Genomic DNA, 22383 nt, shown 5'->3' with positions numbered 1-22383 from the left:
CAGAGGCAGGCAGATCTCTGTGAGTTCAAGATCAGCCTGGTCTACAGAGCTATTTTCAGGACAGCCAGGGCTATATGGAGGAACCTTGTCTCAAAAAAACAACAAAAATAAAAAACAAACAAACAAAAACCCCTCACTCTGATATAGTTTCACTTGAGCTAGGGTCCCAGCAGCTTCCTACGGGGTGATTGCCAGAAGAAAAGCCAGAGGAACTGTAGCATCAACTAGAAAATTAAGAGTATCTCAGGTACTTCAGAGGACATTTATGTGACTTGGAGTCAGGAAATGTAGGTCTGAGCCTTTACTTTGCTAGTACCTTTTATCGTCACATCAGGGACAAGCCAGATCCCAGCTTGGACACTGGGCTATTTTGGAGTTCATCTTGCTCAAGACTCATGAGATAGGATATGAGGTGACTTTGTATGCATTCTAACTTGGCACTGAGAGTTCTTGCCATCTGGCCATGTGCCTGTAAAATTAATTGCAGTCACACTGTGCTCAGAAATTCTGGAACTTTCTAAGTCAGGATCTAGAGTGCTTTAAAAGGACTTCGTTTTTCTGTCACAGCCCCCTCCCCCCTCAAAAAAAAATCTAGTCTAATCAATGGCACCTAATGAGAGAGAAGATTCATTCTGACCTCTGTTCTGGCATGTGTTCATTACTTAAAAGAAATGCCTTCTAGAGCCTGCCAGACCAGACAGGTGTATCACATTTTTATCAGAGTCCAAGCAATCCCACAAAGCTAGCTTTAGTGCAAACTGAAATGACACATGGACAGAGTCTAAATGAGTCTAAGCTGAGTGAATATTCTGTCTTCTTAGTTAAAAATCATGTGGATCTGTTAAATGCCACTTCTGAGCTTGTTTATGGGTTTGCATATTAATCTCCCTGAACATACATCTTTTAGTCTGCCTATCATTTGCTGAAAATTAAGCTGTGGGTAAGAAACAAAGCCTACGCTCTCCATTGTGTTCAGAATAAAGACAGCAAGCTCATAATTTGGCATCAGAGTACATATATATATTCCTACACAGTTTCACCTCCCTTCTCTCCTCCCAGTCCCTTTCCCCTACCTCCCCTCTCTCCCAGATCTATTCCTCTTCTCTTTCCCTTCAAAAAAGGGGAGGCTTCCCAGCTCCCAGGGCTATCAACCAACCATGGCATATGAAGTTGAGTAAGACTGGGCACATTCACTCACATTAAGCCTGAACAAGGCAACCTAACAGGAGGAAAACAGTCCCAAAAGCAGGCAAAGAGTCCGAGACAGCCCCTGCTAACACTGTTAGATGTCCTACAAGAACACCAAGCTACACAACCACAACATCTATGCAGAGGACCTAGGTCAGAACCATACAGGCTCCCTGATGGTTGGTTCAGTCTCTATGATGCCCATGAGCCCTGGTTAGTTGATTCTGGGGCCATTTTCTTGTGGTACCCTTGACCCCCCCCCCCCCCCCCCCCGTCTCATATAATCCTTCCTCCCCCTCCTCCACAGGATTCCTCAGGTCCTCCTAATGTTCGGCTGTGGGTCTCTCTATCTGCTCCCACCAGTTGCTGGATGAAGCCGCTCTGATGGCAATTATGCTAGAGACCAAGATTTTTTTTTTTTTGAAAACCTACTATGCACCAGAGTCCATACAAATAGCATTTTTCATATGATGTCTCTTCTTCAGCTCTCATTATAATTGTTATTATCATAAATGAAGAAACATCTTTTCTGGAGAGTCAGTAGCAGAGCTAGGGTTTGAACCCACAACTAATTAGTGCAAAACCTCTCTCTTCCTATAACACCAATTCATTCAATTCCTTTTCCAGCAGGATTCATTTAGACCCTACAAACTTTCTACTTCAATCTAATAAATGAGCCTGAATTGTGTCCAAAGAATTAAAAAGTTAGTATAGCAACTACCCAATTGTTTACTTCATATTGACAGTGATAATGATGATGACCAAACTTGTCTCTGCATAAGAGGAGTTTCAGGGACTAGGAGGAGCCAAATAATTTGGAATTCTGTACATATTTTAAACTATCTGGATCACTGTTTAATATCAAATGCCTTTTCTTTGAACTGCAAGCTTCAAAACACTCCTAAATTTTCTCTTTCCTTATAAAGTGTGGCAGTATGATGCAGTGGTTATACTGACCACAGCCAGATGCCGCATCTCTTGTCACATGCTTACTAGCCATGTGGCCCCTGGAATGTTGTAACCTACTAACATGCCTCTGTTTTCTCATCTGAAAATATAGATGACAGGAGATAATGAGGTAGTTTTAAATGCACATAAGTGTAGCTAGAGTTTTCCTGCCTGGCCCACAGTCAGGACAAATCTCTCTCACCTGCCAGTCCCACTGCCGCTCAGACCCGACCAAGTAAACACAGAGACTTAAATTAATCCATTTCTATAAATCTATACCTTGCCACATGGCTCGTGGCTTACCGGCATCTTCACATGCTGTTTCTCATCGTGGCGGCTGGCAGTGTCTCTCTGACTCAGCCTTCCACTTCCCAGCTTTATTCTCCTCCTTGTCCCACCTACACTTCCTGCCTAGCCTATGGCCAATCAGTGTTTTATTTATTGACTAATCAGCAACACATTTGCCATACAGAACATCCCACAGCACATAAGGGCTTTAGAACATCATGTAGCACCTCACTGACATATGGAATAGATGGTACTGGTAAATATTGTGTTTATCTTAAGATTTTTTTCATAGATTTGATAGCAATCCTGAGCTAATCACACTAAAATCAGGGTTAATACTCCTTTGATAATTATGAGGTGGTTGTATGTCTTACAGGACCATACAAAGGAGAAAATCTTCAACCCTCAAGAAATTGTAGATTATCTGCAAAGAATGCAGAAGACCTTGGGTTCTATCCCTAGCACCACACATGTGCACACATTCATGTGCCCCCCACACACACGTGCAGCACACATGTGCATACATATACACACATACGCACAAAAATAAAAAGAGACAAATCCTCTTAATGCAAGTATTAACTATTTTATTGACATATTTACAAAATATTACAAAGTAAAATACCATTCCAGTTCACCATATTACACAGGGGCTACAGACAGGCAAGACAAAGTCCACGGAAAACATTTACTTCTGTCTTTGGTATTAGAAATCTGCACAGCTTGTGGCATTTAAAATCTCCAATACAAAGTACTAAATGTAGACACAGTTGCCATTGGTGATGTCATGAAAAGAGGCTCTTCTGTCCTCTGCTATGAAACTCTGAGGCCAATGAAATGCAACAGGAAGACCACATACCACTTGTGAGGCATGGAGTCTATTGACTGAAATAAACAATACATGCTACAATACTGTCCACAGGAGCCTTTCAGTCTGTGGGAAGCTGTACTCTCCAGAGCGACACTTGCTGACAGTGACAGACAAAACATCCCCGAGACACAGATAAGACTTTCTGGGTAGGAATCCATTCCAAGAGTAGACCTTGCCAGCACAAGTTGACTGTACATATGTTTTATAAAATACATTTTCATGACCATTTACACATATACAAAAGCTTAATTGTTCTAAAACACAATCACAGTTTACATAATCTGAGGTAAAGATCTTGGGTCTATTTAAATGAGAAGTTCTAGCCACCAGGGGTCTCTTGGAGGGAGATGTGTCCATTGAACAAGTTCTGGCACTCATGCGAGCTGGGAGAGGACAGGCTGTCACAGGCCTTTCATGTCAGAGGTGACCAAAAAATCTGGTACAAGAAGCTTCTAGATCATGTCTACGATAAAAATACTTCTATTTTTCCTCCAAGCAGGAACACTTTCTGAATCTTGTCAGAACACAGCTACTGCTATGAAAGAGATAGTCCACCATGGAAGGGCCAAGTTAGCATCTTAATTTGACTGCCTCAAATAGGGACTCCACGCATCTCAGGAGGAAGCTACTTAGACCCCTTACAGAACACAGTGAAGGCTTTGTGAAAGAAACACACGGCAAAATGGATCTCACTACCAATCAAGACATAGCTAGAATGGCTTCAGAAGGGAAAAACAAGGTGCCAAGAGAACACTGGTGTCTTTCCTTCTCTCTTAGAAACAATGGACTTTCCTTCCCAAATCCTCAATAAAGCTCTTTTGTGCTACTATTAAAAAAATAAAAAAAGAATGGAAATAGGAAAATACGCCCTGGATCTTTCCAAGGGGAAGGGAAAGGTTCGTGTTAACAGTATTGCTGCCTACAAGGATGTCCTATGGATTACAGGATATGTCTCTGTAAACACCTCTACCTCACTGGGATTCCTGGCAACTAAGCAGGACCTGCCTAGCCAAGCTCCCTTTGTCAAGCATGACATTTCCAAAACACCCTATGAAATCATGAAAGTTGTGAGGCTTTAATACAAAGACACTTCCTTTCATGTGCTTTTCTTTTTCTTCTTTATAAAGAAGTGTGGAAATACAATCAGGACATCAAATAAATAATTAAAACCCCCTCTGTAATTTATCACTTACGATGCAAACCTGAGCATGAGTCGCTTTCATTTGATCGCAAGTAACATCTGGGGATAAAAGTGTTTGCTAGGCAATGAGTCACCTGTTGAACAATTTAAGACAAGAAATGCTGGATCTTTCCAGCAAGCTGGATCATTCCCAGATGGCAGAACTCTACTTTTTCTTCATGCTGGGAAAAAGCAAAATTAAACTTCTGTTTCTTTGTATCATCAAAAGCTGTAAGAACAAAGTAAATATGCATGAAACGTTTCCTAATGGCTGGCATCCATGGTGCCTGACCCAATGAAGTAGGAGAACCCTGACCTGATGTATTTGCAGGGCTCTTAGGGGAAGAAAAGCTTTTGGTTTTGCCCCGGTCCCTGACAATGACAGACTGGCAGGCTGTTTCTTGCACTGCTCTAGGCAAGCCATTAATCTGTCAGGACCAGCATCTTTAGAAAATCCCAGCATTAAGACTAAGGAGAAAAAAAAAGAAGGGAGGTGTTGAACAGCCAGAAATGCTGCTTTCTAAATACTTCAGTTAACTCATAACACAGTGCAGGCTTCTCTTTACCCCTTCTTGGAGATTTTGGTGCAGGTGGGACCTTACTCATCTTCTTCCACATATGTGGATGGAAACCAGCCCACCTATGAAAGAAAAACAACCAACATATCAACACCTCTGCTGCTTCAAAGGATTCTACAGACAGAATTTTCCTCCTTTTTCTAACACTCTAATTAAGCTGGGGTTTTATGGCCACTGTAGGTGAGGATGATTGGCTTATCAGCTAGAATAGGCCTCAGAGAGACAGTGATAGCAACTAAGGAAGAAAATAAACTTAAACAGAGTTCTAATCCACTAGAACACAAACTAATACACAAATGAGGGCAATATGGGGCTCAACACCATGATTCCCACCTCCGTTGTAGGACAAGATGTATTACAGAGGTACTCTATCCCATTCTTTCCAAGTGGGAGCAGGAGCTTTTAGAAATGCTTCGCGCTCCATATAAACTGCATGCTTTGGCACTTAGCTTCTGAAAAAAATCTGAAATGCTTCTCAAGTCTTCCCACTTGTCAGGCCCGTACATTACTGACCCAACTCATTTTAAACAAAAATGCATGCCCCAGCCTCTGGCAGCCAGGCTCCTGAGAGGAGTTCTACCACAGGAGAGCTGCCAGTGACTGTTCAGCCTTTACACTCATGAAGAACCAACACATTCATAGGGACAACTCACCCTGCCATTGACTTCTCCTCTCCACCAGCCATTTGCACTCATCTTTGTGTAAATCTTCACCATGTCCCCTTTCAATAAGGAGAGTTCCCGCATATCTCTTGCACAGAAGTCATACCGAGCAATGGCAATGCCCAGTACTTTGGGACTTAGCACTGTAAAGAAACAAGGCAGACAGAGTCTGAGTCAGTGTGCAGTTGGTGGCAGCCAGCCATCAGAGCCTCATCAGACCATTGCTATTGGTGCTATCAAATGCAGAGCTGCGAGGTCATTGCAGATTAGTGATAATGATAGTGGAGTTTGAAAACAGCACAGTTACCGTTTCAATCCAATCAGATGTGAGCAAGTTCACTCCAGACAGTTAAATAACTGCTTTTGATGCTCTTAATAAAAGCTTTTGTAAAACTAAAGTCCACCTGGCTAATAACTTAAATGACTTTGTGAATAAATTTGAGATAACTTTAACATAAATTTACAACTGAGGGCACTGTACTCTGATTCTCACAAGAACCTCTGAAGTGAAATTTCTGTGGTTTTTACCCGGTAACTTCTTTGGCTAAACTTGGAGCAACTGAATTCTGGGCATTGATGAAAGTCTGTCAAATTAACATCATCATTTCTAAGTAAGCTGTACCACCACCCAAGCCAAGTCTTTTATGTTTAAACCATCCAGGGATGAACTCAATTATTGTTTCATATACAATTTTCATATATGTGAAGATGTGAAACAGTTTTCATTGAAAGAACACAAAATCCTCTTTTCATGGATGTTTACTGCAATGTCTAATCAAAATCCAGGCATAAAAGTACCATGTCTTCTTTTCCTTTGTTCAGTTTTTCCTCTTTCTTTTTTCTTTCTTTCTTTTCTTTCTTTCTTTTCTTTCTTTCTTTCTTTCTTCCTTCCTTCCTTCCTTCCTTCCTTCCTTCCTTCCTTCCTTCCTTCCTTCCTTCCTTTCTTTTTTTAATATCCTAGGTGGCAGGAGAGGAGTCTGCCCTGTCTGAAAGGGAAACTCCATTCAGGCTAAATGTGATTTTTGGTCTCTAGTGCTTCATAACAGGCTTTTAGTAACATTTCCACCTGTTGCTCTGTGGGGGTCATAAAGTGTTTTCAATTATATATGCACTGATTCTGAGAATCACTCACCAGAGATTGGTGGGACTTTATAAATCTTAAATGGTAAAGGAACTTAAGTGTAAGAAAAAGCAACAAATGGAAACACCATCCATCTGTATTATAACAGTTCCCAGTGCTCAGGTAGCTCATAATGACCCATGTTACCCTGGAAAAGTCCATCCACTTGGCAACAGGGACCTCAGGCCTATCATTCATGGCTTTATAATGACAGCCTTTTTTTAAGTCTCCAGGTGTCCATCATAAGATAAACGAAAGGCAATACTGTAGATTTCAGAACTGTAAAGGGAGTAAAAATAGGTCATTTTATTTTACCATTCAGGACACAAACCACTTTAATGGTTTCCTTACTGAAAATGGTCCCATTGCCAAGGCACTGTTCTTAAAGTCAGTGCACATAAAAACACCCCTGTGATGGAGAAACCCAATTGTAGACTTAACTGTGTGACCTTGCACAGGCCTCTCAACCCCTCTAGGCCACATTTTTCTCATCTATAAAATGAAAGGTTTGTACTAGCTGACTTCTAAGGTCTATTTCAGAATTCTATGTTCTGTTGGAACTTACAGGTTAATTTTTAAAAAACCCACAAGAAAACGTACTTTATCTAGCCTCAGTGCCATATAAATAGTCATTTAACTCTCCAGGTAACAAGAGAAATTCAGATCACAATGCCTGGACACCAGGTAAAGAGCTGTAGAAATGGTGGACAAGGGTCATCATTTTAAGAAATGCATACTGAATCTTATGCTTCTATTTGGAGGGGAAGTTGAGAGTTTGGGGCCCTTTTTACTTTCTTCATGGAAATGAGCAAACACTGATTTTTCTCCACTATGATTTCCAGTCCTCAGAAAGGATGGATGATTTTTCAGAGTACTTCATCTCCTTTTAAATTTCCATTCCCTGACCCATTTCCAACCTCTCTGAACGGAGACATGATGCAATATAAGATGACATATTGAAACTTATGGCTAACACACACACACACACACACACACACACACACACACACACACACACATATACACACGGAATGTCATGGCAAACAATGACTCTGTGGTGGAGAAGAGTGAAATACACGGCGACAATGGAACTCTGGGAATTGTGCTTGAGATGTATTTACATGGGAAGCCATACACAGAAGCCCAAACATTGCATTTGCACACAGAAGCGAGCTGTAGAGACATATAAAAGCAGAAAGCAGTACCTGACCAGAAAGGAGTGGAGGAAGGGGGAACAAAGCTGTAGTCTGGAGGAGTTACAAAAGAAAAGCCACAGAACAGAGGAGGGGCTTAGAGAGGGAAAGAAAAAGAAGCAAAAGAGCATTTAAGAGTTGGCACAAAAACCTCTCAATACAATGACTTTGTTGTTTGTAATCACAAGAAAATTTGTCACATCCAAATTGCAATACCAAGCTGTCTTTTTACCCACTGTTCTCCTGTCACCATTTCTGAATGAGAAACATGCCAGACTTTTACATTTTGATTGACAGTAGTTCTGCAATTCAGAGCTGTCTATCATTTTATAGGCAAACAGCAAACCCACTCCATGTTGCCACCTGAGCCCCATCCATCCAAAGATGGCTTGGTTCTCATTTGTTACAATAACAGGAAGGAAAATTTATTGATATAAATATGTTCCTAATCAAAAACAATATGAATAAGTAAGAGCTTACAAAAACAGTACAGATAAGAGCCTATAGGGCTGTGTCAATGACACATAAAGACACCACGGAAAATCCAAGATATTTGTTAAGTTAAATTCAGACAATTTCTTAAGACTCTCCCTTCCCCTAATCAAGCATGCATATCACAGCTTATTTTCAATAGAGAAAAATAGAATTAGAAATGAAAGCCACCCTGAATCTTATCCTGGAAAATCAAGTTGAAGAGGAGTACAACAAAGACACTGGAAATTGTGCACTCATTTTGTTGTTGTTGTTGTTGTTCACTATATGGCATCGATTAGAGTTGACTGTATTCATTGTCAAGTGGTCCTGAAGTGCTAGTTACTGTTACACAATAAGTTAAGTATATCAATAGTTTAAGTCATTACAGTAAACAAGAGGAAGACACTGATGCTCTCTTTCTTTTGCATCTGAGAAAATCTAGATTCACATATGGCTTTATGGTCCTTATTCTTAACCTCAGCTGCACAGCTCTTTTCAATGAACACTGTGGCTCACACACCCTCTAACATTTAACTTGCTGATTCCATGGTTCCATGAGAACAGGGCAAAGAAGACCTGGGTTATAATCTTTATCCATATATTTATTTTCCCTTTTATCCATTCAACCATGTTCAGTCAGCAGGAAGAGTTCATTTCCCCATCTCCCTTACATTTTGGTAAAACTATATAGTCCTGACCACAGCTATTAAAAGCAAAAACATCATGAAGCAACTCTTGGGATCTTTCCTTTTAGAGTATTCTGTCTTGCTTTCTGACATGTGAAAGTTGCCATCTTAGTCCATAAAAAGGGAGAGTATTACCTCGAGGAAAATAGAGAATGAGCTCAAAGGAAGCTGAATTATTAAGATTCTTTGGAGCACAGGTAACCTGTCCTTTTGGCTAACTCTGAGCTACTTCTACGTTTTTATAGGCTAGAGAAATAAACTGACTTTCCTGACTAAGCCAATAGTTTTGGATTTTCTGTTACTTGTATCTAGACCTAACCTAAAACATTATCATCAAAGATGTAATAAAAAATGGGCTGAGCAAACTGGAATGAGACATACTGTCTTTCCATATACCTCTCTTTAGGGAGTTGCCTAATGCTACAAGCCAGTACTGTTATCTGAAAGTGGGCTCTCTAGGATCCCAACAAACGCAGTGACCTACTAAGTATATTATCAGACTCCAGACAAGCAAACTGGCTGAGGGAATTGTGAGGAGTTCAGTTGTTCTTGAAATCATTGAATGTGAAGCCCTCATACACACAGGGACCGATGTCTGACTCTCTTGTGTCATGAATGGTCTCACATTTTTTTTCTATTCCATCTGCTTGTTCAGTTAAAAAAATACACTGCTACATGCCATCACAGTTAATTTTATAATATGGTAAGTTCAATTACCACCATGCAATATAAATGACAATTCTCTGTCTCTGTCTCTGTCTCTGTCTCTGTCTCTGTCTCTGTCTCTCTCTCTCTCTCTCTCTCTCTCTCTCTCTCTGTGTGTGTGTGTGTGTATGTGTGTGTGTGTGTGTGCATGTGATGTGATGTATGAGTGTGCATGTATACAGAAAACAGAGTTTTGTCCTGCTATCTATCACTCTTCACCTTACTCCCCTGAGATAGGGCCTCTCACTAAACCTGGGACTATGGTGCAGTCAATTAGCAAAGTCCATCAGTCCTTATGTCTCTGTCTCTAACAGCATCAGGTTTGCAGGCTTATATGTGGCTGGCCACACAGTCTTTTAGGTCAGTGCTAGGGATCTGAACTCAGGTCCTTGTGCTTGCATACCAAGTGCTCTGACCCACTGAGTGATCTCCCCAGCCCCTTGTTTTTATCCTCTGGAGGTCATGATGTACCCTCTGCCAGAGAGAAGAGAGGATGACATTTCTAATAAAGTAATCAGCCCATAACTAACCTCACTAAGGACAAACATGTGGTGTCAAGATTGCTAGACTCCTATCCCTTGTCTGTGAGAACTTAGATTAGAAGCCATGTTCTACACGTTGCACTGACAGGTAATGGGATTTTTTTTCCCTTGGACTGTTTTCTATTTGATTCCTTCTCTGGTCCAATTCCATTCATAAAAAAAGACTGCATTTCTCAAAAAAATTCTAATGAAAGTAATGTAAGCTAAGAGCTAAGAGTGAAATATTACAAAAGATAACTTATCTCAAAAGGGAAGAAATGAGAAATCAATGACAATAGAATTAAGTACCATTGAAATAACTTCAACAGTAGGTAGACAAATTAAACAGATAACCAGTCTACAATCAGAAAATCTAAAATGTCTGAATATAGGTAATGCTTTACCAAGGAATGTGAGTCTATGTCAACAGGACTGTAGTGGGTTCCCGCTTTCTCTTATCTAACCTTAAGTACCTTAAAATTATTTGCATTACAATCAAGTAGGTAGAATTCAAAACTTCTTCAATTATATCTAAAATAGTATAATTCTAGGACACTGGAGGGATGGCACAGTGGCTCACAGCACTCGCTGCTCTTGCAGAGAACCCAAGTTTAGTTCCTGTCCGTCACATTGAATAGCTCACAACTGCTTAGAGTGACAGCTTCAAGGGGACTGACATTGTCTTCTGGCCTCCAGGGGCCCCACATCTATATGTAAATACCAGCAAACATACATACATACACATAATTAAAAATAAATGAAATAAAATGGTATATTCCTCCCTTCTGCTGGCTCTGTCATGCTCATTTACTGCCCTGATTAATATAACAGGTTCTTAGATAGACCTTGGCTCTCTTAGCTCCATCCTGTGACTTCAAACATTTTCAATGAAATTACTCCGAAGACCAGCATAACCTCAGATTTCGCTTGTCAAAAACTAAACTTACCATCTTCCCATTTTAACTCTGCTGGCTAGTTTTCTATAATTGACACAGATAGAGTCAGTTTAGAGAAAGGAATCTCATGTCAGAAAACGCCTCTACCAGACTGACCTGTGGGCAAGGCTGGGGTACATTTTCTTGGTTGGTGATTGATGTGAGAGGGCCCAGCTTACTGTAGATGGTGCCACCCAGGGTGATGGTCCTGAGTGCTACAAGCAAGCCAGGAGGAGCCAGTCAGTAAGCAGCGTTCCTCCATGGCCTCTGTACCAGTTCCTGCCTCCAGGTTCCTGCCTCCAGGTTCCTGCCTTGAGTTCCTGCCTCCAGGTTCCTGCCTTGAGTTCCTGCCCTGACCTTCCTCAGTGATGATGGACTGCAAACTGTAAGATACAGTAAACCGTTTCTTGGCCAGGTTACCTTCGGTCATGGTGTTTTATCATATCAGCAGAAATCCGAATTAAGATAGAAATCTAAGAAACCTACCTTTTTTTACTTTCCATGACTCCACAAAATCATACACCGTTAGGCTCTTCCTATCCAACCTCTACATTGAGTATTCTCTGCCTTTGTGATAGCAGCTTAATTATTCCTCCCATAGTTCTCAGCTTACCTATCCCAATCCAGGTACATATGCCATGCTAACCGCAAACAGCCTCCAACTTGCTTCTTGCTTTCAACTGTTTTCTTTTTTCAACATTGCCTCCCAGCTACTCATCCTAAATGTAGATTCTCTCATCAATTTGCTAAATTATGAAGTTCAAACTCTTGGGTGGAATCACATGACCATTTATTAGATTGGTTTCTCCCCCTTTTCTAACCAAACTTTTTAGAAAGTTCACGTATGCATTCTTTTTCCTGGACCAGTTTCTTATTTCCCTGTGGCTTTCAGCTACATTTCCAACTGAGGACTTTTGGTTTATTCTAGAATATTTCTCCTGACCCTAGGTTCCCTGGTTCAAAAGCCTACATCAGAGCCTTCCCAAGATCCATGATAACCAACTCAGGTTCTATCTGCCCTTTCTTGTCCTCTCCTAGCCATCTGGTGGGAATTCAGTCATGTGGCAGCACTTCTGGGTTCTACTATTTAATATCTGCATATGTAACTCCACTTAGACATGAGTCCTGGTAGGCACAGACCAGTTCTGCATCCCCCGCAGGACAGGCCTCAGTGCTGTACAACAGCTTCCACCCGACAGACAAGCATCTTAGCCGGGTGTTTGATTATGTGGTTCTGTATGTCTCTACTTCCTATTGTCTCAGTGCATGTTTCACTCACTCAACTGCTCAGTAGGACTTCCAAGAAAAAAAATCTGGCAAAACATAAAGGAAATAAAGTGAAATCTACTCAGGCTCTATTCTCTAGGCTTTCCAAGGAAAGCAGTGACATTCTTACAATAACTACTCTTCTGAGATGTTGAGCAGCTATTAAACACCAACGTCTCATGGCATGAACCATACTGTTTGCCTGAGGACTCTTTTTAAAGTAAAAGGTTAATCAGTTTCTTCTGCCACTGCATATATATCTCTCAGCCAAGCCTTTTAAGGGTTGATAGGGATGATTTCCACTTCTCTGTGCATTGTAGCATGATTTATGGTTGCCACTCTTTCTATATGTCAATTTTCTCTGCCTCTGGGTCCTTAATTCTTTTATGCTATAAAATCAGCATTTGAATGTCCTGGCACCTACTGAAGATAACATGCTAAGCTAGGAAAGTATGCATTCAACTCTAGACATGAGTAATGTCAGAGCTGGGCATCTGATAATATATTCTTTAGAGTGATTTAAGTTATAGACTGTGTTTACCTCCACACTAGAAAGATAGACATCTATCTCTACACACATGCATAGATGAAAAGTTTCTTCATTAAATTTATCCTATCAGACATTATTAAGACACCTTAGCACAGGAGTCACTGGCAGATGCATGTCCTAGAACAGGATTAGGAAGAGCCTAGGAGAAGTGACATCCAAATGGGAGTGTTGATGGCTGTCACCTCCTGGACTCTCATTTCACTGCCTGTTTATTATCACAGGCAGCCTCCCCACTCATACTTCTTTATTTTGGGAGCTTCTAGAGCAGTCTCTCTGCCACTCATGGCTGTGTACATGTACACAATATGAAATCAATAATGAGTTCCTTTTCAGCGGCATGGTCATTGGTTAGGTACATGCTTCAACTAAGGCCTACTTTCTTTCTTTCTTCAAACATTTCCAACTTCACATCAGCACAAAGATCAACCTTCCTTGGTAAGACCTTGGAGGAGGGTTGTTTGACATATGCATAACACCTAACTGTTACTGGGGTACCATTCATGGAACATTGTTATCAAATGAATGATTCAGTTTAGTGGTATAATGCTTGCAATTACAAAAGATGAAGAGTATAATAACACTACTTATCAACATTTCCAAGTTCAACAAATATAGACTGAAGTGCTTGAATTCTCTAGCAGAAACCAAAGATACCTGTTAAATAAACTGGGAATGGCATACATGCGCATAGCCATAGTAACTGAGTGGCTAGTCACTAGCGGATATCATATGGTTCTAAGTCTTGACTGGGAAGATAAAAGTACAGAACACATAACTATTTTACTTTAAAGGAAAAAGAAACACAAAAGATCAAGTTAACAGGAGAATTTTTAAAAAGTTCAATGACTTGATATCTGATCTATACTTTTGCTATCAAGGTAACTAAGAACTGCTTTACAACATTGTAGTCTGCCTTGACCAAGCTACCAATGCTCATGTCCAAGTCAAAGTGTATTCAATTTATAGTAACATTGAAATTAGAAACAAAATTCAATCAACACTTTTCTTTTTTTTTTTTTTTTTTTTTTTTTTATCATACAACCCACAGTTTATTTTCCAAAACAGAAAGCTGAGGACTATGTGGACTTAACTTAGCATTTCAGTGATAGGGCAAAGTAAGGATGATGGTCATAGACACAAAGAAAAGTATCTTATGTGTTTCACAACAGAAGAGAATAGAGAGTTCTCTGTCAATGAGGTATGTTTTATCTGAGCGGCTATGCATGGCTTGAGTCATGACTGTTCTGTAGCAGTTCCTCATGGTAAGCTGTGGGAAGCAGCAGGGGCCATTTTCTTGAGCACCAGCCAGAGTGGGTCTAAACTGAGGTCACTAAATTACTAGTCCTGATGCCATCTCATGCCCAGCAAATTTAGTCTTAGGCCATCTGGACGACATGATGAGCTGTCTTGATGATTCATAAAATTCCAAAAGCCAGAAACTTTAATAAATTAATAGTTTTCTCCCTTCTACTTTTTCATACTGTCAGCTATTGATCCCAAAACACGCAAGTGTAGGTGATGGACATTAGTTACCAAAGTTAATGAATTTGAGTGCTAGAGATGTAGCTCAGTTTGTAGAATTTGGAAGGTTCTGAACTACTGTGCATAAAGCCCTGAGTTTACTTCCTAACACCATGTAACTGAGTGTGGTAGTGCAGTCTTACCGCTTCAGCACTTTAGAGGTAAACAGAGGGGGGATTAGAACTTAAATTCATTGTTCTCCAACACTTTTCTTAAGGATTTGTGTTATCAAGTCATGAACTAATTTTTGAACTAACACCTAATTATCCATTACCTATTTTACAGACCTTTTCCTTAAGTGTTTGTTAATTATTCTCTGGTACCTGAGACATCATCTAACACTTTCAGTTTTAACCAGCACATAGATTCACATTAATTTACATAACACAAAATTTTAGCAAGCATTGGGCCAGTGTATTCATCAAGACAATGATGTGTGCTTACTGCCCTGCAGTGGCCTAGAGGGTTCCCCAAAGCCTTGAATCCCTAAGTGAGAGGCTTTGATGAACTGTCCTGGAAGTTGGATTTTTTTTTTTGCCAAGATTGTGTACAGATGGCCTGACAGCAGAAAACATGCTGAGAATTTAATGAATGCTTAATTTAAATTTGTTATCCTTATCCTGATTTTATTTTAGAACACCGATATTGTTTTGTGGACTTCCAGTAATATCCAATAATGTATTACCAAATATCTATTTTTTTTACCTATCTCAAAGAAAACAAACCCAAAACTTCTTGCTTACTTGGTTATATATTTTATGTCTTATTGCTGGAAAAAATAGGGATAATTCAGATGAGTTTCATTTAATTGAATGCTGACATCTAAGTGAACAAATCTCTGTGAACACAAAATTTAAAGATACAAAAAAGAAAAGTTATGCGTGAGATTACTGTAAGAACTGAACAGTTGCATGTTATTCAATGCTCCACCATGCAAAGACATAGTCAATTAACAAGAAAAGAAGCACAAGGTCTTCCCAATCATTATGGGAAATAGGACAGTTGACACCACCTTGGGGATTCAGATTATTTATAGGCATATATTTTCTGGTCATATGGATTGTATTCTAAATCCATGTTCTCTAAAAAAATAACTGGCTGGTATTTCTTAAACTGTTAAGGTACAAGGACTACACTAAGATACTTAAGAAGATAAAACAAACATTCAGAGCCGCTGACTTCAGAAGAGCTTACAAGTTATTGAAGAAACAAATTCATATGGAAATTATATACAAATATGAAAAGACTCCACTTCAGAGTGAGAGTCTATGGCAGACGCCAGGCTTCATGGAAGCCAGAAAACAAAATAAAACCCTCCAATCTCTTAGCCATCAGATTCAAAATCCTAATGTCATACTCAAGTTTTCTCTTAATGTTCCACTTCACATCTGATTTCTCAAGTTTGACTGGATCATCTTCAAAATCTGTCACCCAAGTGACTATATTTTGGTCCCAGTCAATGTCACCTTCACCTTGATGCCAGCTGAACCTCCTAATGTGTCTTCATCTTCCTTTGTTTACCTAGACCATTCTTCCTGTGCTCTTTTCATCACAGAAACCAGAACAATGCTGTTAAAACTTGAAGTCAGACGAGCTTTCTCTTTTGTTTAAATTCTTCCAAAGGCTTCCCATTTTCTTCCAAAGTCAAATTTAAAGCACTGTAGGACTTCACAGGGTCTAGCCTTCCCTACTTCTTGCACCTGGTTTTCCTAATAGTCTTCCTCTCGCTCTGCTGCCATTGCTTATGTCATGTATGTTCTGCCTATGTACCATCTATTTCCTCTCTTACACTCCTGAGTGCCTTTACACGAATGTGATCTTTACATTGGACCCTTCCCTGGCATGCTGTAAACCCATGAACACAAATCATGGCCCCATGTAATGAGAAAGAAAACAGAGTTTATCGTAGGAACAACATACAACTTAAAAACAACTGGCTGACATTGATCAAATTGTGAAGGTAATTTAGGAAGTAGAGAGAGCATAATGCCCTAACCTCCCACTGTTCTCAGTAACTCTTAAGTCAGCACAAACGATCTATACACTCAGTGACTAAAGTTTTAGGTTTTAGTTGCTCTACAGACAGATAGGGTATGAGGATATTTATAGGAACTTATAATGAAGAGGATCTTCTGGTCATATGAATGGCCTTGTTAGAAAGGAGGGCTTTAGGGCTAGTAGTTGGTGTCAGCCTGGTCAACTGGTAGAATAAGAACTGCTAATCCATCGTTCTGTATCACGGCTAAAGGATCTCTAATTTTGCTCAATACCCAACCAGCCCAGTTAAAACCCCAAACCATTCTCTAGCACATTGAGCATCATTGCCTTGTTATGTTACTTTTCCAAAGCAATTCTCAATTTCTAACACTATATAATTCTTTTCCAACCCATTGTTTGTTTTTCCTACCAGCATATAAACTCCACAAGGGCTGATGTTCATCTGTTCACTCACTGCTCTATATACTCAGCAATTTAGATAGTGCTTGCTCTAGAGCAGGGTCGTGATGAGGACTGGATGGAAGATCCATGGAGAGAGATATTGAACAGGATATAATAACTACAGAGAAGATAAAATAAGTTCTTGGGTTAATTCAAGTCTACAGAACTATACTCTTTAAGGTCATAAGGGGATAAAAGATAGGGCAAATTAATTGGAAAATAGTGACATAGTTTTTGTTATTATTTTTTGTTTGGATTATTTTGTTCTTTGATTTTATTTCTTTGTTTGTAAATAGGCCTACTATATAGCCCTAGCTAGCATGAAATTGGTCATATAGACCAGGCTGGCCTCAAATTTTATGGTGGTAGTCCTCCTGCCTCGGCTTATTAAGTGTTGAGATTACATTCACACACCACCATTTCCAGGGAAGAATGATTTCTGCACTGGTAAAAATTAGTAAACAAGTCAAATTATACCAAAATGTATTGTGCAAAGTTCTGATAAATTGGAGTGTATTCTTAGAACAGTACCCAGGATGGTTAGATAATTGATAGTTACTCACATGATAAGGGGTAAAATAAGTATTTAAAGAAGGGTAGAAGAAGGATATACAGTAGGGAAAGGAAAACAGCATACCTGATGAATAGGTTGCGGTATTTATTTTAAATACATAGATGACTTCACAGTATGTTCTGAGGTTATCATAGGACAGTGGGGAAATATATATTATGTATTTGTCATAGTTGAAAAAATAGCTATAGTAGCTATACTGAGCCATATTTATGGTTAATATCAGGAAAAAATTTTGTTCAAGATAGAAGGTGAATGATTTATGTGATAGTTCAAGCAAAGACTGATGACCACCTTCTAAGAACGCAATGAAAGGCATTTGTTCAAAAAGTTCCCTGCAGAGCTGATGAGGCTGGCAAGTTTGAGGTGCCTAGATCCTGGGAGAACTCTGCAGCATTCAGACTTATTGTTAAGGCATTAGGCTGTATTGTGTAACACCCAAAAGGTGTGTATACTACAGAGTTAGCTGTAAACAGATAAGTGCTGAATGTGAGAAAAAAATGAATGAAGGAAAAAGAGGGACAAATGAAAACTCTGGCTGATGGTCTACTCACATTCTAAATGCTGACAGGACCAAAGAGAGTTGCAGGGCTAATTTCTGTTGTCATGTGTGAACTTAGAACTCAGTAGCCTAAGTACTGTATCCATGGAATAGATCAAGCCAGAAAAAAACTCTCAGTATTGACTTGGAAAGCTAGAACCCTGATGAAATTTTTTTAGAAAGAAAAATGATTTTCTCAATTTAGATAAGTGTGCATATTTTCTAGGCAAGACCTACTAGACAAATAAATCCTTGAATCCGGGCTATCACACAAGTGCAATCTATTCAATATGGGATGATTACATGTATTAGCTACATTGAGGTCAATTTTTAATTTAGAAATAAGACTTCTAAGATTGGACATTGCTAAGATAAGAACTGCTAAGAATGTAAGTACTGCTTTTTGAGCCATGAAATATTAAAAAGATAGCTTTGAATGAGGTTATCTAAATTTGTTGAATTTAAGTCTGTAAGCCATTTTCTTATGGGATCCCAGAAGTGATGACTAATTTTTGGAGCCATTACCCTCAGAACAAAAATGTTTTAGAGTAGCCAGTGAAGCTCTTGAAATGCTTAAATAAAAAGAGGAGGCCAGGATGCCCTGATCATAATGATGTACAGTTTTGGTTGGCTAGTTGCTTGAGAACTGAATCATCTGTGGATATCATAGACATGTGAAGGAGGAAAGTAAGAAAATGTCAGGAGAATGATCCAATTAACTTATCCCATAGTGTACACAGTGAGAGAGCTGAGCTGAAACCCAGGAAGTAGGGGACCAAAGTACCCAGGGAAAGTAAAAGGGCTTTTACCAGTGTTTTAAATTTGTCAAATGAGGCTAACACAAAATTTCACACTGGGCATCAGCGTGGAACATATGGAAGTGGTGTCAGGAACAGCAGTAGTGCTTGCAAGAGCCAAAGCATCCAACGCTGCCCACGTGCCAGACAGTCCTCCAAGTGCTTCACACCTACTGACTCTTGTAAGGAGCAGAGCATCAGACTTAAACACCCAGAGGCAGTGCTGTGTGGTGAGATGAACTAGGAAACTCCAAACAAACTCTTTTCTCTAAGGCAGCAGTTCGGTTCTCAACCTGTGGGTTGAGACTCCTTTGGGGGTCGAATATCAGATATCCTGTATATTAGATATTCACATTACAACTCATAACAGAAGCAAAATTACAGTTATGAAGGAGCAAGAAAATAATTTTATGGTTGGAGTCACCACAACATGAGGAACTGTCTCAAAAGGTTGCAGCACTGGGAAGGTTGAGAACCACTGCTGTAAGGGACTATGTAGGATGAATTTCTAATGGGTCTTTTAATAAAAACCTGGAACCAGAATATTGGGGTAAATGCTGAAGGATCAGAGAGAAAAAGGAACAAGTCACAGCTACCACCTCTTACTTCACCAACTCCTTAGCCTGAAAAATCCTCAACCAATAGGCCTCTAGCCAAATGAGCTTCCTCAGCTGAAAAGGCTTCAGCTGAAAAAGCCTCTAGCTGAAAGGGACGCTTCTGCTGAAAAGCCTTTAGTTCCTGTCTCCTCACACCTTATAGAACTTTCCCTGCCCAGCCATTGCTTCCCGGGATTAAAGGAGTGGGAGCTTTCCCAGTCCTGGGATTAGAGGTGTGTGCCACCACTGCCTGGCTCTGTTCTCTGTCCTAGACTGAGTCAACCTCATGTAGTCCAGGGTGGCTTTGAACTCACAGAGATCCAGAGGGAACTCTACCTCCTGAGTGCTAGGATTAAAGGTGTGTGCCACCACTGCCTAGCCTCTATGTTTAATCTCGTGGCTTGTTCCGTTCTCTGATTTTCAGGCTAATTTTATTAGGGTACACAATCTATCACCACAGGACTACACCAAGCTTGCATCATTCTGTGGAGACATGATTGACAGGGCAAACCTTTCATAGTGTTTTTGTTTTTGTTTTTGTTTTGCAGGGCTGGAGGCTTGTGGAATACTTCACTGAAGATGTTAACGTAATGTATATAAAAGGGTATTGATAATGTCACGTTCTATTAATTGACACATTTTGAAGATCAGATAGGATTCTCTGGTTCTCACATTCTGCACTGAGTACTTCAGGCCCTGTTTCAGACAGCTGGCTCTGCAGAGATGCTCGAAAACATGCCTTGGTTCACAGTGCTTCCTCTCAAGAGAAGGGTGCATTTCATGGTGGCAAAGCTGTAACCCGCTGAAAGAACCTCACTGATGTGAAGCCCGTTTCTCCAAGAATGCCCATCTGCAGCATTTGGCCTTTCAGCACCAATGTTTCAAAGTCTCTTTATTATCCATTGAAACAACAAAAGTGGAAATTAGTTTGGTAAATTTTAGATAAATTTTAGGTAAATAGTTAAAATCAACACAATGAGATTACCATGGGTCCAGCAGTCTCCCCCTCCCCCATATAAAGATATTTCCAGTCTGATCCTGTGGAATATGATTTCACTTTAAAAAAAAAATGAGAGGTCTTTGTAGATGTTACAGATCTCAAGTTAAAACCAACCGTCTAGGGAGGGTCTTAAATTCAATGGCAACTGCCTTTCTAAGTGAAAAAACAAGGACATACAGAAGGGAGAGGGGAAGATGCCCCAGACTCGAATGGCACATCTGTACATCAAGGAATACCAAGTATTGCTCAGCCATCCAGAGCCCACAGACACATGGATAATACTTAGACTTTAGCCACTGTGCCTCTGGAACACACAGTAATTTCTGGTTGTTGTTGTTTTTTCCTTAAAGTCATTGTGTGGTGATTTTTATTGCTGTCCTAGGAAACTAATATGAGGTTAAAACTAATATTAAGGTTATCAGAATAAAATTAGATATCAAACACAAATGACCAGTGAAAAGATGACAAAAGATTGAGCATAAAATAAAGCAATCATAAAATGAGAGTGAGTGAATATGGTCATGTTGAATTAGAACAGCAGAAAGCTCAACTATTTTAAGTGTATATTTAAGGAGCTTAAAAGAATATTATCCTTTACTGTGCTGCAATATAACTAATAAAATTGTCAGGCTTTTTCAGGAATAAGACAGCAATAATACACAATATTGAGATTAATAAACACAAGTGGTACAGATGTCATATAAAGCAGTTTAGCACCTTCACAAAGCTACTCTGCTGTGGCATTGTTAGAGCACACCACCTCACACGATGCTTTAAGTTTATCCTAAATGACATTTTTCAAAAAGTCTTGCTCCATACCCACCGGCTGAATATGCCCTTCCTACTAATGCCACATTAGCTTATGTTTGCTGTGGGATGTTCTGTATGTCAAATGTGTTGCTGATTAGTCAATAATTAAAACACTGATTGGCCATTGGCTAGGCAGGAAGTGTAGGCGGGACAAGGAGGAGAATAAAGCTGGGAAGTGGAAGGCTGAGTCAGAGAGACACTGCCAGCCGCCACGATGAGAAACAGCATGTGAAGATGGGTGGGTGGAGCCAGCAGCTACAGCTGCTGCAGTTTAAGGCAATAGATTCACAATAAGACAGATGCAGATGTAATAGTTTACAATATGTGTAAAATATACGTAGGCTTAAAAGAGACAAAAAAGGTGATATATAGAGTTATAGAAACAAATACATAGTTTTAAAAAATAAAGTCTTTAAAGAGACAGTAAAGGTAGTATAAAAAATAAGCCACGTAAAAATGGATATTACACAGAGAATCTGCATTGTCTTGTCTTTGGGACAAAACAAGAAAAACATTTCATTGTAAAAGCTGTTGAGTTACGCCAAAATGTATATTTTAAAGGTATCTTGACTTCAAAATTTGAATATAAGGATATGTTACTTTGGAAAGGAGACTCTGCTTTTGTTTCCACAGAAATCCAGAGGCTATGGATTTGTTCCAGATTAAGATACATCAGGTTTGACCAGCCAAGACCCCCTGAAAGGTCTCCGATGACACCATGGCCCAGATGATCCAACATCCAGAACGGTTTGAAGGCATCTGGGTCAGATGATACAGCCTCATGGACTATTCCATAATCCTAAAATTTTCTTTGTTTCCCCATAAGATACAGCGCCCCCCTCCAGCAGGAAGTAGTAAGAGAAGCTACGCCCAAATTCCCAAATTATATGTAATTTTATTTTGTTAAGGTTAAAACCTTCCTTTTTGAAAAAAAAAATGGGGG

General features: G+C 39.7%; 1 protein-coding gene across 2 annotated transcripts in view; it reads right to left on the bottom strand.

Annotated features, from left to right (window-relative positions):
- Positions 1-2994: 2994 nt before the first annotated feature.
- Vav3 (vav guanine nucleotide exchange factor 3) overlaps positions 2995-22383 on the bottom strand; it is a 335871-nt gene continuing 316482 nt past the window's right edge. The window contains exons 26-28 of one of the 2 annotated variants that reach the window (XM_052730572.1): positions 8041-8124; positions 5707-5858; positions 2995-5115 (exon numbers count right to left, since the gene is read on the bottom strand). In XM_052730572.1, the coding sequence (XP_052586532.1) occupies positions 5074-5115; positions 5707-5858; positions 8041-8124 (278 nt within the window). In that variant the 3' untranslated portion in view covers positions 2995-5073. The remainder of the gene's footprint in view (positions 5116-5706; positions 5859-8040; positions 8125-22383) is intronic. The other variant, XM_052730573.1, reaches the window with a different exon arrangement.

The sequence above is a fragment of the Peromyscus californicus genome, unplaced genomic scaffold, assembly GCF_007827085.1.
Source record: "Peromyscus californicus insignis strain IS unplaced genomic scaffold, ASM782708v3 Scaffold_9__1_contigs__length_137607984, whole genome shotgun sequence".
Classification (NCBI taxonomy): domain Eukaryota; kingdom Metazoa; phylum Chordata; class Mammalia; order Rodentia; family Cricetidae; genus Peromyscus; species Peromyscus californicus.
Note: the sequence above shows the minus strand (reverse complement) of the source record. Positions and strands in the feature narration are given on the sequence as shown.